At 50.9% G+C, this 18,133-nt stretch overlaps 1 protein-coding gene and 1 pseudogene across 1 annotated transcript in view; one reads left to right on the top strand and one right to left on the bottom strand.

The window, feature by feature from the left end:
- Window positions 1-18,133, top strand: part of PLB1 (phospholipase B1) — a 132,026-nt gene that overhangs the window by 38,737 nt on the left and 75,156 nt on the right. The window contains exons 13-16 of the mRNA XM_075536066.1: window positions 4,684-4,755; window positions 5,720-5,794; window positions 7,604-7,667; window positions 17,333-17,391. Coding sequence (XP_075392181.1) covers window positions 4,684-4,755; window positions 5,720-5,794; window positions 7,604-7,667; window positions 17,333-17,391 — 270 coding nt within the window. The remainder of the gene's footprint in view (window positions 1-4,683; window positions 4,756-5,719; window positions 5,795-7,603; window positions 7,668-17,332; window positions 17,392-18,133) is intronic.
- On the bottom strand, window positions 2,207-2,744 carry LOC142430290 (proteasome subunit beta type-3 pseudogene; annotated as a pseudogene).

Below are 18,133 nucleotides of genomic sequence, written 5' to 3'. Positions count from 1 at the left end.
GCCAGCTGCACCGAAGGAAGCCCGTGGTCCTGAGCGCAGACATTGGATTTCTCTGAACATGAACCCTTGCCAGTGGCCTGGACCCTGACTGGAGGACTGCTCACTGTCCTGCTCATCTCTCATGTGTGGCCAAGCAAGGGGACCAGGCCTCCTCAGTGACATCTGCCCAACACTTCACCGGGGGAGACAAAGCCCAGATTGCCATTCAGACAAACCTCCTTCCTGCTAACCATTGAAAGTGCAGGTGCCACGCTTTTCCCCCCGATGCCGGGTGCCACGGAAGATGCAAGCGACAACCACCTGTGGACACGTGCCCTCCGTGGGCTTAGGGAAGAGCTGGGCAGCATCAGCACCGTAGAGGGACAAGAGCCCACAGGCAGTCGGGCAGCTGTGTGGCTGCGCCGCACCACAATGACACAGACGCTGTGGTCAGGAGAACCTGGGGGATGGGGGACAGGAGCGGCCAGGTCAGAGACGTCAGAGGGGCCGGGAAGGCTTTCTAGGCCAGAGGGCTGTGGAGAACACACAGGGAATGAGGAGAAGAGTGCACCAGAGGCATGAGCAAGGGGTGGGAAGGAGTTGGCTTGGTACAAGAGTCAGTGGGACGACAGTGAGGCCCAGACAATAAAGGAAGTACCTTGAACGCCAGGCAGGGATGTGGTGGTGAGAGCAGCTCCCAGGGGCTGGACTCCCTCCTCTCATTCTCCTTTTATTGTCACCGGTGGTGGTGACAGCAGTGGGGATGAATTTCTATCTACCAAGCATCTGGGGTGCTGTCCCCTGGGCACACAGCCCATAGAGTCGGGTCATTTCGTGGAAAGAAAGATGAACAGGTGCACAGAGGAATCCAGGTCTCACGCTAATGGCCAAAGGGTTGGGGCTCCCGGTTCAGGAGAGGGGGAGTCTATCAAAAGGGGGGGGTTACCCTTTTATCTTTTCAGGCCAGCCCAATCAGCCGAAAGGGCCACTGTCCCCCAGTAAGAGGCCCCTTGAGCTCCCTGCAGCCCAGGTCAACAGGGAGGAGGGATGGAGGGAGGTGCAGGTTTGCTGTTCCCATGTCTGCCCCCATGCCTCTCTCAAGGAGATACAGAGCCATCTCATCACACAGCAAGCTCGGCATGTAGAACATGCCTCCAGCTCCTGCAGGCACAGCGAGCTAGATCTACAAGAAGCTCAGACTTTAACAGGCTAGTGCAGAGGACACTGGTCAAGGAGTCGGAAATCCTGACATCCAGCTCCCGCCCTGCTTGAGGGTTGACTTTTGTGGCAAGTCACTTGAACTTTGTGGACTCCAGGTCCTCTGCCTCCTGGAAGTGTCCAGTGTCCCTCAGCCAGCATCAGGCCTTGTGAAAGGAAGGGCAGAGGTTGGGTCCCTTCATGTATGTGAGTCCCCTGGATGCTCTGGTGTGCCAGGTTGCTCCGCAGTCACACCAGGTAAAAGCAAGTGTTCCGCAAACAGAGAGGTGGGAGGTTCAGGTGCTCATAGAGGGACCTTGGGAGAAAGCCAAGGAATCCATTTGCAAAAACGTAGCCACTGAGCATAGTGCAAAGCACAGCCGCACTCGGACACACCAAGGGCCACTGTGTGTTGGGACGGACTGGACGGAAACCAGTAAAATACATTTTTCTGCCCCTTCCTGCAAAGATACACAGAGCCTCCTATAGTGCGACCCTGCGGAGCAGGCAGAGAGGGGCAGCAGACGCACTGTGGTCACAGGGGTCCGCCCTCCCCCTGCGTCTCCCCCGGCCAGCAGCCGGGACGCAGGAGGGTGCTCTGTGGTGCTGCCAGTTGGTTCACAGAGTGAGGTGTGGCTGGCCACAGGCCTATTGGGTTTCTGTTCTCGCTGAGCCCCCAAATGTACATGCGCGTGGGGCCAGTGAAGCAAGGCACCCCCCTCCCTCCATACACACACACCTTAGTGTCGGTAAGCAGCACCAGTGGTTCTGGGACACTCCAGGAGCTGTCCAACCTGGATGCTGAGCAGGGCAGACAGCATGGAGCGGAGGCCGAGTTCCCTGTCTGGGATGTAATTCACTCCCTGGGCGCTTGAGCCTGTTATCTTGCTTACTTGGGGGCAGGTAATTCTTGGGCACCATTTTTTGTTGTTGTTGTTTTTGGAAAGAAAAATTTAATTAACAAAAGACAGAAAAAACTGGGCTTATAGAGGCAAGAGGGCAATGAGTCCATGGGTAGGGGGCGAGTGGGTTAGTCCATTCGGGCCTTCAGTGTCCAGGGGGTGGTTTTATCCTCCTCAGTGATGCAGACGGTGACTCCCATCCTGGACCAGAGCACTTGGAGCAGCTTGGCCGATGGCTTCAGATAAGTGTTTCAGCATTTGCTCAGTGTAGGTGCCATTGACCACACAGTCGTCAGTGACCGGGGAGGTCAAAGAGGTCCAGAGACCAAATGCATGCCTTGAAGGTCTTCGGGTCCAGCCCAGCAATGATGGGCTCGGCGGCGTCAGGGCCAACCCGTTACTCATACAGCCAGTTGGCCACGCCGTGCTCACAAGCGTGGGGGGCTGGATCTGCCAACCTTCCTTCAGCTCCTGCAGGCTCAGCCGGAACTTGAGGGGCCGGGCAATGGTCTGGACATCCAGGCCTAATTCCAGACGGCCTCCCATGGGAAAGATCTTCTGGAAGGTTGTGGGCACCCTCTGGGCCTGCATGCCGTGACAGACGGCCACATCATTCTTCCCTTTCACGGCCACGGCGTCCCCGCCGTTATAGGGCATTCTAGACATGAGTGCGGTGTAATAGAGTGCCCCCCTTGGGCACCAATTCTGGAAGGAACTCAGCTTTGGAAAATTCACTTCCCAGTCCCTTTGCTGCCATCACTGCGCCACCTCAGGCCAAACTCTGTGCAAGGCACTAGAGCCACAGGGCAGGCGCAGGAAGCCTTGGCGGCAGCTCCGGATTTATTCCTGGCCAGTCACATGGCAAGTGTCCCCTCCTCCCACACTTCAGCTGGCTTCAAGGGGGCAGAGAGGACCCACGAGGGAGTACAAGGACAGAGACCAGAGCCAGGTGTCCCCAGAGGAGGACCAGCACAGGTGTGTGCAACAGAGGGTCACGGGGGAAGATGAGGGACGCAAGAGCGATTCTGTGAAGCCGCACGGCCTTTCCTGTCCTCACCGAGGCGAAGACAGAGTCAGAACAGCAGATGCACAGGGGACAGAGTGGAAACAGGAAGGATGGACGGGTGCATGTGGGCTGTTGTTGAGCGCAGGTCCAAGTCAGGGCCACCACGGGCGCAGTGGAACGGACTCACTGCCCAGTATGGGGCTGTCCCTGTAACGCGCTGTGGGCCAGCGCATTGTCCTCTGTAGGATGTCCACCGGTTGGTTTGGGGAGCTAGGTAGACAGGCTTTTTCTTCTTAGTCCATCTTAATCTGAAAGCGCTGCCGAAACCAGTTCAGCATCTCCGCCATATGCAAGCTTCTCCTGACACGAGGGGCACGCGTCGGCTGGGGTCAAATCTGGGTCTCCCGCATGAAAGACACCATACCTGCCCCTGAAGAGATGTCTAGGGGAAGATGCCGCTGGGAAATGGGTTTGCCCAGGGAAGCTCTGAGCTTTTGTTTCATTAAGTTTGTTGGAAACGAAGTCCTACTGCATCTGCCGGAATTATTCAGAAGAGGCCCTGCCCGTGTTTATTTCTGGATGGTACTATTGATGAGAGGTATCGGGAAGCAAAGCAGGGGAGCCGGCTCCACACCTGGCCAGCAGGCCCAGCCCATGAAACACTCCCTTGGAACATCTGGGCGGGGGCTTTCCCACCTCCACCCGCCCCTGGATCATCAGAGCGAAACTGAAAGAAAGCCGGAGTCCAGAGCCTCTGGGAGCCTTGAGTGTGAACGAGTGACCATTTCTCTTCCAAAAGATTAAGCTAATCACACTCCCCTAGCTGACTCCCTCCACTGGCGTCAGCCTCTAATCGCCAGAAGGGTAAAGTTCCTTCCCTGGCTTCCTGGTGCTGGGGCACGGATCCTGGGCTACGACACGGCTGCGAGTTGGAAATTCTCTCCCAGTGTGGCAGACCTTGTGATTGCGCCCGACCGGGCCAGCACCCCAACACAAGAGTCCCACGAACAAGAGAGGCTTGCTTCCGAAGGCCATCAACACTATGGATTTATGGGGGACATTTTCCCAACAACACAAGAACTTTTACAAGCATGCCTCTCACAGCTGATGCCTCGGCCCCTTTATTTGCCTACCCCCCCTCCAATACTTTTCTGTAAACGTCTCACCCACTAGTTTCCCCTGCTGGCGAACCATCATCTTCCCCCCACAACCTTTTCAATAGTCTTCATAATGTACGGAGCGAGTCCCAGCTCTGCCCTGGCTAGTGGGTCCCACCCTGACCTCACGAACCCGGTTTCCCTTCCTGTCCAGGAAGTCCCTTCACAGTCTAAACAATTAATGACACTTCCCACGTGGTGGTTATCCAACTTGAGCTCGCCTCACAATCACCTGGAAGGTGCGTTAGACGAGTTACCGAGCCCCACCTGCAGAGTTTGGGGGATAGCAACAGCCCAGGGTAGGGCCTGGACACCTGCATTGCTAATTAGCTCCCAGGGAATGCTGCTGCTGCTCTGGGAATTACTAGTGTCATGAGGCTTGCTCACTGGCACCTGGGATGCTGCTACCTTGCAACAGCGTCTCCACTGCCTTCTTTTCTAGATGGAGTCAGCAGGAGAGAAGGACCAGCTAGTTAATGCAGAAGAGGCGGAGCCGCTCAAATGCCCCACTCAGGTCGGCAGGGGCTGGCCAGGGAGGGCATCTCATGCTGAATCGGGGCAGGGGGGAGATGGGATCACCAAGTGGGACTTTGCTGTGAATTGAGGGGTCTCGTGATGTCTTGGGTCTGTTCTTCCATCCTGGCTCTAGGTCTGCTCACTGTGCCATCCCTCTGAACCCTGAGAGCAGTTTTAGTAGGATCAAGGCCCCCTTCACCCCCGAGGGCAGTACAAAGTCACAGCCCATCAAGCCCCCAGGGCTGTGTCACCCATCTGCGATACGGCCCAAATCCTGCGGCCCAGATGCCTTTTCCAGACCCCGGTCATCTCTGGTGTGGAGACGGAGGCAGATGTCTCCAGACCTAAGCAGTCTTGAAAACGTGCCATTTTGCCGGGTTGTAAATGATGGCCTAATAGGCAATAGGTACATAATGAATATTAATCAATAAATGGGTGGGAAGTAACAGAACATAAATAAATGAATACCATTCTTTTCATCATTCAGTGCTAGTTAAAACCTTCCATTTTTTAATGAGTTGGTAAGGGTCCCCCACCCCAACTAGACAAGAATGATATCATTCCATTCATCCTGGTCCTGCTCGCTGCTTTGACTGCCAAGACGTTTACATAAGTACTCTGTTGGTTGAAATGTAGAGTAGATGCTTGGCCAGCTGCATGGGCTGCCAGGGTAGAGAGCAAAGGATGACCATGGCAAACGAGCTCCTTCAAGGAACCAACGGGCCCCACAGGACGAGCTGGAGAATGGTGTTGGGTGTGATTTTAAGTCCGATATGTTTGTTCTGCTCATGGCCACCCTGCAGGGCAGGGGGAACCGCCCCTGAGGGTAAGTCATTCTTCATGGGAGTGAAGAGCCTGAACCGGCTTGGCTCGGTGGCAGTGAGCTGAGTGGTTAGATGCCTGTTCCAAATTGGCCAATGGCATTGCTGAATAGTCAAGGTATCTCTCACCTTCTTCTGTAGGAGAAGCCCTATCTCTTCACCTACAGGAACAGCAACTACCTGCCCGGCCTGCAACTCCCCACTAAGACTCCTGAGGTAAGGAAAGACTTTCTATCGTTGACCGAGAAGCAAACGAACAGTGGGCTGTACACCCTGGTGACGCTGGGCACTGTTTCCGTGAGGTTCCTCATGTCCTGGGTCCCCGCTGTCTCTGGGGGTACTTTGGCTGCCGGGGTACTGGAGCCTGTGACAAATAGCTGAACTCCAGGCTGAGGAAGTGTGGAGGGTCTCGTGGGTGGCTGTTCCTTGCTATCTTGAAGCAGGTCTACCGTAAGGGTGTTGAGAACCGCCTTACAACGGACTTCACAGGCATGCTGGGTCACTCAGATGGCCTGCTTCGCTTCTGGTGCGATGTTAGACATCAAACCCTTCCCAAACCTTGGCAGAGTGCTTCACGACTCATGGGAGGCATGAATCTGAATAGAAGGTTCAGAGGGGAAGCAGAAGGTGGTGAAAACGGAAACCAACTTCACTGGAGACCAGAAGGCTCCAGGGGTCAGTCCACACCTGTTGGGGCACCTCACCCTTGCAGCTTGCTTGTTGCTCATCTCTTGAGCCTCTTGCTGATACTTCCTATGAATTAGCTAGAGCACCCTGACTCCTCTGAGGAACCAAGGATGCCCAAAGGCACATGTCATCATTCTCAGGGAACTGGAGACCCATGGGGGTCAAGAAAAATCCAGTCCTAGTGACCTTCTGGCCTCCGCATAGTGTAATGTGCTAGATGAGAAGTCGATGGCCTGAGCTTGCACTATGAAGCCTGATCTATCAGCTTGCCCCGCACTTTCTCATATCAAGGCCACGAAGATCCATCTGAGAAGTAGGATGGCACAGTAGTAAGTTAGAAGAAGTGGCGAGACACTTAGCCGCTCTGTGCCTTGATTGTTCTCCCTCTGCTGAGACTCAAAGACAACCTCCGAGTGTCGTTATAAAGTTAATACGTATTAAGGACTGAGAATAGTACATGACATCTTGCTGTTAGAAGGCTGTCCAAGACATTTCTGACTCATAGCGACCTAATGGATAACAAACCAAACCCAAACACTCTCCCGCCCTGCACCATCATCACATCTGCTGTTCTTCCCGACTCCGGTGTTATAGCTACTGCGTCGAGGCCTCTCACTGAGGCTCTTTCTCTGTAACCTTCTGCTTTACCAAACATGGTGTCCTTTTCCAAGGACTGGTCCCTCCCGATAGCACAGCCAAAGCACAGAAGACGAAGTCTCCCCGCCTCATTTCTAGGAGCGCTCAGGCTACACTTCTTCCAAGACAGACGTGTTTCTTCTCGTGCAGTCCTTTCAATAGTCTTTACCCCTCCATAGTTCAAATGCACCCACTCTTCCGTGGTCTTCCTAGTTCGTGGACCTTCTCCTGGGCGCCGGGCGCTGGTCTAGGCTCTGGGAAAGCAACAAGGAGTGCAGCAGACACAAACTCCCGGCTCTGAACTGAGAATGCGGGCAGGGCAGAGACATCATGGTGTTTACATTGGTAGAACACCAGTCCGCGTGGATTCAGAGAGCCGGGGAGGAAGTACCCAGGACTGAAGATGGTGATGCAGGTCAATGCTGCATTGTTACTTCCAAGAAAGAACAAAGACTTGATGTTGAGGTCAAGGGACTGCAGGGGACACGACTGGTTTGGGGAGCGTTTGGAAGGACATCGTAGATGATTGCATGTGGGTGTTGAAGGGGAAGGGATGCTGAGAAAGAGAACTAGGTTTTGATATTACTTTAGATGAGTTTCAAAAATTCAGCCTCTGCTTCTCGCCCAGTTTCCTAGATCGCAGTCTCCATTTCATGGTGCCCCCTGCTAATGTGCGTGCATTCCGTGTGTGTCTCCTTGCAGATGAGAGAAGGAGCCGAAGTCAGGTGCCCTGACCAGGACCCCTCTGACTCAATTCCCACCTCAGGTACAACTGCTCACGTTGAATCATTTTTAAACTCCATTGAAGCCTGACATCATCAAAGTAAGAGCTATTTTAATATGACAGGGACTTTTCTCACAACCTGAAATAACCCTAAGAGGCTTTATAAGGACAATGACTTTGTATGTATACCTGTAAAGTCATGCCTGTGTCTGTGTTATTCTGTAACTAAAATATGACAGCAACATTATGCTCTGAAAGCATTCACTGAGCACTATTGCCAGGTCATGCTGCACAAGGAACCCAATATTAGTTGAGTGAGTGGATGTCACTGTCCTTGCCCTTCATCTATGACAAGGCTGATTTGTCCCCCAATGAGTCAAAGCACCTTTAAACCCAAAGCAAAGAGGAACCAATCAGTCACCCTGCCAGCATCAACTGCAGAGCGCACTCAAACACCACAGTGAGCAGGAAAGCATGCCCTATGACAAACAGGCAGAGTCACGGCGTCGTAGGAGTTTATTTCTAAATGAACTCCTCCGGACCACGACAGGAACCTGCAGTGGCCTGCAAGGTCATAATAGTGGCCTTAGACCTTGCAAACTTGTGGGAAGACCGCATGCGACCCGCAGGACTCACACACCAGTCCTGTAGCGTTTTTCTGCAGGGCTGCTGCAGGCTCCCGTGGTTCATCCTGGACGTTTGCCCGGTGGTTCATCTGTTGACCAGATAGTTGTTCAGTCCGTCCCGTGGGCCTTCCTGAGGTTTACCGTCTAGTAGGTCTGCTGCGGCCCACAGGTCATGAAGTTCGGCGATGTCACACTGAGTCGAAGGAACCTTTCAGGGCCGGGACCTTTGGGGTCGGGCTGCTGAAGACAGCATTTCCTGCTGTGTGTGCAGACGGTTAGGAGAGCAAACCTTCCTGGCTCAGGCTCCCCCTCCCTTCCGGTTTTAAGCCGACACACTCAAATAAGTCGAGAGGGGAAGGTATGTGTAAAATCTTTTCCCTGACTCTTTCTAAGGTGCAAAATGGAATAGGTAGTAGAGATCTTACCTTACAAATACCTATCCATCTATCTATATAATATCATCTATTATCAAAATGTGTGAGCCAATCTCTGAGTTGTCAACCAAAAGGGGAGTGGCTTGAACTTAACTGTTGCCGGACAGGAGTAAGATGAGGCAGTATGTGTCTGTAAAGATTTACAACCTCGGAAACCCGATGGAGTCGTTCTCTCTCCTCTAGGGTCACTATGAGGTAGAGCTACCGTGACAGCAGTGGGTATGGTTGTATATAAACATATGTTGTAGGTGTTAGGTGCCATTGAGTAATTCCTCATGTATGACGAAACACTGCCCAGTCCTGTGGCATCCTCATAACCATCAATACAGCTCAGTGTCAATCCATCTTGTCGAAAGTCTTCCTTTTTTTCACTGCCCCTCTGCGTTACCGAGCATGACACCCTTCTCCAGGGATGGACGGTCTCTCCTGTCCAAAGCATATGAGAAGTCGTCACAGCCTTACCTCTGAGGTGCATTCTGGTTACGTGTCTTCCAAGACAGACTTACGGCATTTGTTCTTTGGCAGTCATGGCGCGTTCCATGTTCTTCTTCCCTGTAGTTCAAATGCATCAGTTCTTCTTTGACCTTCTTTATTCAACGGCCAACTGTCACATGCATATGAGGTCACTGAAAATGTTATGGCTTGGGTCAGGTGCTCCGTAGTCCTCAAAGAAACATCCTTGCATTTCAACACTTTAACAAGGTCTTGGGCAGCAGCCTTGCCCAGTGCAATGGGTCCCTTGATCTCTTGACTCCTGTTTCCATGAGGATTGATTGTCGATCCAAGTAAGAGGAAATCCTTCAGGACGTCCATCTCTTCTCCCTTTATCATGATGTCACCTACGGCTCCAGCTCCGAGGAGTTGGGTCTTCTTTACATTGAGTTGTCATCCACACTGAAGGCTAAGATCCGCGATCTTCAGCAGCAAGGGCTTTCCGTTCTCTCACTTTCAGCAAGCATGGTTGTGTCATTTGCATATTGCAAATCTTCCTTCAATCTTGATGCTGCATTTTTCTTCATATAATCCAGTTTCTCGGATTATTTGCTCAGCATCTAGATTGACCAAGGATGGTGAAAGAATAAAACCCTGATGCACGCCCTTCCTGATTTTGAACCAGGCGATAGTCCCTTGTTCTAGTCACACAACGGTCTCTTGATTATGTACAGGATCCACATGAGCACAACGGAGAGTTCTGGAATGCCGCTGCTTGTTGTGCCCACAACGCTGAATGCTTTAGCATAGTCGATACAACCCAAGTAAACAGTTTGCTGTTCTTTTCTGCTTTCAGCCAAGATTTCTCTGACATCAGCCATGATCTCTCTTGTTCCACATCCTTTCTGAATCTGGACTGAACCTCTAGTAGCTGCAACTGTACTTGACTGATCTTCAGCAAGAATATGCTTACCTATATCAATGATATTGTTCTATAATTTGAACATTCGGTTGGGTCACCTTTCTTCGGAATGAGTACAGACAGGGATCTTCCAGCCAGTTGGCCAAGGAGCTGTCTTCCAAATGCCCTGGCATGGATGAGTGAGTGTTTCCCGTGCTTCATCAGCTTATTGAGGTATTTCCGTTGGTATTCTACCAATGCCTAGCTTTCTGTTTAGCTAATGCTTCCAGTGCACCTTGAACTTCTGTCTTCGGTACCATTGGTTTTTGCTCATATGTAATCTCTTGTTGGTATCTGAGGTAGTTAGTTTATTGTGCCAACCTGGCTGATAAACACATGTGGGGTTAATTGAAGGGCAGAGGGATAAACGGCTTGGTGAGCCTCGCCTTTCGGGTTCTCAGGTCTCTTGCTTTATGATGGTCGGATCAGGGTGCAGCTGCCTTAGCCAGTTCCCTGCTTTAGCTGGAAATATGCACTTCCTGCAAGACATCCCTGAGGAGAAGCCACATGGACCTACTCCAATGCCTTCCTGGGTGCTGGAGCAGCCATGTGGAGACTCCTGCCAGCGCTGAGATGTTTACACATTCACTGACTCCGCTTTCCTCCTGCGGTCAGCGTCATAGTGTGTGTTTTGTGAGATGGAGGAGGACTTTGTGGATTGGTGTCAGACATATGGGTTAATGTTGGACTTGTGGGCTTGGGCAGCACAAGGTTGGGATGTTTTCTTGATGTGCACTTAATCTTTATATAAAACTCTCTCTTATACATGAGTTTCTGTGGATTTGTTCCTCTAAAGTACCCAGACGACTAACACATACAGTGACTCTGTGTATTCTTTCTACGTGCTCCCCTGCCCCACCATAACAGCTTCATTGACATATAATTCACATGTAATACAATTCAGTAGTTCAATCACATCATGAAAAGTTGTACAACCATCACCCCCATCAACTTTAGAAAACTTTCTTCAATCTTGTACTCATTATTAGCATCTACCTTCTTTAAAAACATCATTTTATTGGGGCTCATATAGATTATCTACCTTCTTTTGATGATTCCTGCTTCCTTCAGTATTTTTCCCATAGAATCTTTCAATATGGTAACTCGCGGCTTGGCACTTCGCTTGCGTTCTTCCCGTTTCAGATATGCCGACTGTGTTCTTCCCTTCTGGTTTTCTACCTCAAGCTCATTGCACCTTCATTATAATATTTGGCTCTGTCTTCGTGAGCTGCCCTGTGAAATGTTCTGTTCAGCTCATTTCCTCCATGCGCCTCCGCTACCCTACAATGAAGAGCATGTTTCAGAGTCTCTGCTGACATCCACTTTGATGCTTTCTTTCTTTCCTGTCTTTTTAACGACCTTTTGCTTCAAGAATGATGTGTTTGGTGTCAGTCCCAACTCATCAGGTCTTCTGTCAATAACTCAATCAGTTATTGAGCTGTTCTCAAAATGCAGGTGGGATTGACAGAAGGTCATATGCTGGCTCTTCTGGACTTGTTTCGATTGTCTTCAACTTCAACCTGAACTTCCATATGCACAATTGGTTTGGTCTGCAGTTGGCCCTGTCCTTGATTTAGCAGCTGATTTTGAGCTTCACCATCATCTCTTCCCACAGATGTCGTAAATTTGATTTCTTTGCATTCCATCTGGAGAAGTCCATGTGCATAGCCACCTTTTTTTGTGATTTTGTGAAAAGGGGCATTTGCTCTAACTAGGCCATTGATCTTGCAAAATTCTAGCTTGCTTTCTCCAGTTTCATTTCTATCACCAAGGCCATATTTTCCAACAACTGTTGCGTTCTCCTTTTTTCCAATTTTTGCATTTCAATTGTCAGTCATGATCAATACATTTTGATAACATGTTTGATCCATTTTGACTGAAGACATTGGTAGGCTTCTTCAATTTCGTCATCACTAGCTTTTGGGGTTGTGCATAAATTTGAATAATGAGTGTATTGATTGGATTTCCTTGAATGGAGATGGATGTAATCCTAACACTGACAGCATTATACTTCAAGATCTATCTTGAAATGAAATACCCTTTTGATGCTGAAAGCCATTACTCTCGAATGTTCCATTCCCAACATAATAAACCATATGATTTTTTGATTCAGAATGGCCAATACCAGCCCACTTCAGTTCACTAATGCCAAAAGATGTCCATTTTTTGTGAGTCCCATTTCCTCTTTTACAACTTTCCATTTTCCTAGATTCCTACATTTCAAGTTCTGATCCTTTTTTAAAAAACATTTTTAGGGGCTCATATAACTCATCACCATCCATACATATACATACATCAATTGTATAAAGTACATCTGTACATTCTTTGCCCTAATCATTAAGTTGTGATTCTTAATTGATGTTTGCAACTGTTTCTTTTGCTGTTGAGCTGTGGCCTATCAGCAAATGAAAGTTCTGAAAGCTTTACTCTCGCAGGCTTTCGTCCGTCCACATCATTCTGGTCGACTCTACTCTGAGAAGGCAGCCCCTCCTCGCTCCTACTTTGGGTACCTTCTGACCTGGGGTGGGGGTCATCTTCTGGCAGTTTGTCTGACACTGGTCTGCTTCTTTTCATGAGGTTTCAGCTTTTCAGGGGCTAGTTCCTCAGACGTGGACAGCCCGCTCCCTTTTCAGACTGCTCTTAGTCTGGGAGCTGTGCTGAAACCTGTTCCCTCTGGACGACCCTGCTGGCATGTGACACGCTAGTGACATGGTTTCCAGCATCACAGCATCCATAAGCCACCACAGTATAACCAACTGATAGACACGTGGTGATACATGCGAGATATATGTATACTATAGACATACATATGCTTTATGAATTTATATACGCTTCACATATATTTTCTAGCTCTACTAAACTTTTTGAAGATCTTTTATGTAATCCTTAGTGCTGTTTTTTTCCATGCCCACTGACAGCTCGTTCTATTGGTTGGTTTGCTGGAGGACTTTGGCAGCAGGAATAGATGATCAGCTTCATATCTATGCCCTCCTATTGCACACACACCCCACTCGGCGTCATATAAAATGCATTGGAACATGTTTTAATAGCCATGCTCTGCAGTTAAATGACATCCATTCTCTTTTATCTTACCACCCTGATAGGAAGATCTAGAAAGCATTTCGCAATTCTTGTTGGCAACGATAACCAGTCCATTACAGCGTATCTTGACATCTTAAAAGCCAGATAAAATGTGAAATTCTTTTTTATTGCCTGACCCTGGAGATTACTTGTTTATTGGTGCTTCAAGATAGAACAGCATGGAATCTCAAGACACTGAGACCTGAGATGGGAGGTCTTGGAGCACACAGATGGACTGGTGTAGGCCTTTCTGATTCCATCTACTGGGCCTGGGACCAGGACAATGGCTCTCACCACTGGGGGCAGGGGCATGCCCTCTTCAGGATGACTGATGGACCTGTACTTCTGAGTCCTGCCTCCTCTGAAAAGCCACTTTTAGAAAAATGACACACCCACTGGATAATAAAGAGCCATTTTTAATAATGTTTAAGTCCCTCTGGCTAGTGGTCCTTTCAAATGAATCTACCGAGCTAACCAAAGGGGGAGGTTCATGATAAAATAGCACCTGCAGGTACCCGGCGCTGGCCCTGGCAGCCTCGGTGCCCCCCTCAGAGCTCCCTCCAGGGCCCCTGGCCAACACAGCTCATCACGCATCAGTGGGGTTTGGGGGATGGGCTGCACAAGGCTATGCAGATGGAAGCAGTGTGACCAGTTGGCGTTTGATAACCAAACAAAGAAGAAAGGCCTGTATATTTTTCCTCCCAGGGAAGGGTCGTTCTCTCTCTCTCTCTCTCTCTCTCTCTCTCTCTCTCTCACACACACACACACACACACACACACACACACACACATACACACACACACACACAAACACACACTGCCGGATCCCGTCCAAATGCATGATTAGTCTCTACTGATGTGATATACTTTCTAACCTCATAAATACTATTCTGATTTTGTCATACTAGATCAGTAGTTCTCAACCTTCCTAATGCCACAACCCTTTAATACAGTTCCTCATGTTGTGGTGACCCCCCCAACCATAAAATTATTTTCATTGCTACTTCACCACTGTAGTTTTGCTACTGTTAGAAATCAGGTGACTCCTGTGAAAGGGTCGTTTGATCCCCAAAGGGGTCGTGACCCACAGGTTGAGAACCACTGCACTAGATGGTCCTCTCCCTAACATGAGTGGGACAACAAGGAAAAAGATATTGGAACAGGGAACTGCCATCAGGCTTTGGCGTGCGACAAGGCAGCTTTTGTACTTGAAGAGGAACCCAGGTGGCAGAGTGGGTAACCTGGGCTGCTAACCCCAGCCCCTCGGAAGAGAAAGAGCTTTCTAAGAGTGACAGTCTCTGTAACTCATGAGGGCAGTCAACCGGCCTTATAGCATTGCTATGAGTTCCTAGCGACTGCATGTCAGCGAGTCTAGGTTGTATGTTTTGAAGAGACACCAGCTTATGGAGAAATTCAAACCTGCCCTCAAGACGTTCAGAGGAAGAAGTGTGTCCCTGTCACGCAGGCACCAACATCTAGAGCTGCGAGAGCTGTCAGTTCCTATCGCAGGCCACCAACTGACCTTCAGATCAGTGTAGCTTCCTTATCGCACACGTGCAAGGTGTACTATGACTTCATGCGAATCCATAGCCAAGCATTCCCAAGGCAGAAACAAGGTTCCAACCTGTGCTAGACGCCCACTAGCGCATGCACCCTGGGATACCAGCTGGTGTGCAAAACTGGGCTGAGCCTGCGGCTGTGGAGTCAGTTCTGGCTCAGAGAGACCCTAGAGGGCGGAGCAGAACTGCCCATGGGGGTCAGAGGCTGCAGATCTTTACTGAAAGAGAGGAGCTCAGCTTTCTCCTGTGGGGTGGCTGGTGGGTTTGAATTGGCGGCCTTTCACTTCGCAGCCAAGCACTTTAACCACTGCACCACCGGGTTCCTCATTGTGGAAGACTTTACAGGAATCCCTCCCATCAGAGGACGTTGGGCTGGGTTTTTCAGTGACAGCCCCAGGCGGTTACGCTGCTGGGGGACACAAAGCAGCAGCCAAGCCTTCCTCCTGGTGGCCTGTCCACAGGGCAGGCTCTCCCCCCGACACGCCAGTGCGGGCTTCCTTGTTATTCCTGATCTCTGCACAGTCAGGCTGCCCTTCTGATCAGAGAGCCTCTTCTTGGCAATCTTGATGAGCCAGGGCATGCTGTGTTTATCAGTGTCTTTCACGGGAGGGACAGTTTGTACCAGATGATTTTAAGCTCCTCAGCTCACACAAATTTAATCTTATCACGGAAGAGTCATTTGGTTTTGATTTTCCCTCCAAGGAGAGCAATTGCCAAAGAGCTTCGTTGCATTTCCGAGCGTTTTTTTTTTTTTTTCATATATGATGAAATTAACTGCAAATCAAGGTCGGCAGGATATTAAGCCAGTGAGTTATGTCAGGCTCTGTCTTAACAATAAAGTCCCTGATAAGCCAAACCCTCCCACCTCCACTTGGTTCATGTGGCTTATGACCTCTCCCAGGAAATCCTTCAGAATGACCACTGGACGAAGCCCCTCTCCACACTGATCTCATTCAGTCTATCTGTGTGTGAGTGTGCGCGCGCACACACAGAGGAATGATCGGTTTCAGCTCCTGCTTTAACTAGGGCCATTTTGAAGTAAACTCTGTCCATCTGGGTCACATTTTACCAGTCCCCCAAACTTCCCCTAAGCTTTCCATATGGTAGAACCATGGTAGTGCAGTAGTTAACGTGCTTGGCTGCGAAGGGAAAGGCCACCAGTTCAAACCCACCAGCCACCCCACAAAGGAGGAAGCTGCGTTCTTCTGTTTCAGTAAAGATCCGCAGCCTCGGAACACACACACACACACACACACACACACACACACACACACACACACACACAGTGGGCAGTCCCTCTGGTTCTCTCTGAGTCAGAACTGACTCGACAGTCGCAGACTCGGCCCACTCTTGCACACGAGCTGGTGTTTCCAGGGTGCACTGCGCTGTGTGCTGCGGCAGTGACCGCACGGTGGCTGGCATCTTGGCTGGCATCACCAGCAGCTAAAGAAGCCCCTCCAGAGTTGGGAGGAGGGGTCCTGCTTTTCCTTCTCTTGCCTGTTTTGTCCATCGCTGATTTCTCTGAGAAGAGACCATTTGAAAATATCCACGCTCAGGCCTGGGGACATGTGCTCACGTGTGTAGCTGTCTGCGTGGTTGGACTTTGTTCTGCGGACAGAATTCGGTAGCTGCGGAAAGCTGGGGCAGGTCCCCACGAGTTGTGATCCTGCGTAAGGAGTGTGTGTGTGTATGCATGTGGTGTGTGCCTAGATGTGTATGGGCACGTGCGTGTGTGCGTGTGTGGATGGGGATGCAGGCGGAGTTTGGGTGGAACGACTGTGGGTTCTGGAGAAGGACCCTCAGACCTCAGCGGTGCTGGTCTGGTCATGCTGTCAGGAGGAACCAGTCCCTGGAAAAGGACATCATCCTCGCTGCAGTGAGAGCTTCAGGGAGACGAGGTAGACCCTCCAAGAGAAGGACTGGCATGGCGGCCGCAACTGGGGGCTCAAACGACAATGGTGCGGGTGGCCCAGGCCGGGCGGTGCTTCGTTCTGGTGTGCACAGGGTCGCTGTGACTTGATGCCGACTCCCCGTCTCCCCCGCCCCCCCCCATGTGCCGCTCTGTACTTGGTGTTTCAACAAGGGCTGTTTCTAACATCCTCCTTGGTCTGCGAGTTCTGATGCCTGTGTTTCCCAGGACCCCCAGACCGCTGCTTGGTGTCCAGTAAGCGTGTGACAGGCATTCCCAGCCTTCAGTCACATCACGGTTCTTGCTTAAGCCTCAAGGATCTAAATTAACGGAGGTTCGACAACACCCATCCCTTCACACTGAAAGAAACACAGATGACGTTACAGGATGATAGACGATTCTACCCCAAAGGACCCCGATCCTGGGATCAATTAAGTCTTTCCTTAGTCCCAAGTCACAGGGGCAAGGGTGAAGTCATGTCCTGAGGGTGCTGCTGGCCCACCACCCAGTTGCCTGAGGGAGGAGACCAGTAACCAGGAGCCATGACTGACAGTGCCGGGCCTGATGGGCAGCGATGGACTTATAATCTCTCTGGTCCACACTGAAGCGCTGCTAACGATGGAAGGACTTTGTTTCTAGAGAAGTAGGTCCAGTGCTTCCCTGGAAGTCTGACTTTCCATTCACCTCTGCTTGTATGTGTCCCAGTTCACAGGCTGAAGCCAGCTGACATCAAGGTCATTGGAGCCCTGGGCGACTCTATCACAGTAAGTTACCCTGAAGGTCAAAGGGGAGGTGGGAGAGAAGACCCTGAGTGAGACATGAACCTGGAGAGAAAATGGGGAGAGAGAAAGCTTACTCCTCTCTCAGGAGCCTCGCCCTCTCTTCTGCTCCTGGTCCCTCCTTCTCTCCATCCTCTGGGCCACCCTGGGATCCGGTAGCATTCCTGACCCATCTCCATTAATGTCCTCATTACCCCTCCTAATACTGGGATTGGGGGAGAGTGCAGGGACCCAGGATGGAGTGCCCTTCATTGCCCAGCCTGCCAGAGGTGGGGGCATGGTAGACTCCCCCAAAGGACCATGGCATGGGATCTTCCGAGACTTGGCATCTGATTTTCTGGTGCAGCAGTGGGATGTCGGGCACCAAGGAGAGGGGCAGAGATGGCACCAAGGGGACCAGTGCTAATGGGGGCGGAGAGGGGCATGGTGGGAGGGCAGGGCCAGGTGAAGGGGCGGAAGCACTACAGATGAGAGAAGCCACCTCAGTAACCCCTCACCCACTGGTACCTCCCCAAGGAGCCTGGATTTCAGGTTCCAGAGGCTCCCAGACACAAGCTCCCCGTTCTCGGGGTCAGTAGAAGGCAGGGCCCACTGCCCCAGCCTGCTGACACCTGTGCCCCATTCACATCTTGCCTCCCCACCAGCCTCACCTCAAAGTCCTCTAAACTGTGGCTCTGCTTAAATGCAACCAATAGAAGGGAAGCTGAGGGAGGGGAAGGGCCCTTCC

Source organism: Tenrec ecaudatus, chromosome 17 (assembly GCF_050624435.1).
Source record: "Tenrec ecaudatus isolate mTenEca1 chromosome 17, mTenEca1.hap1, whole genome shotgun sequence".
Taxonomy (NCBI): Eukaryota; Metazoa; Chordata; class Mammalia; order Afrosoricida; family Tenrecidae; genus Tenrec; species Tenrec ecaudatus.
Note: the sequence above shows the minus strand (reverse complement) of the source record. Positions and strands in the feature narration are given on the sequence as shown.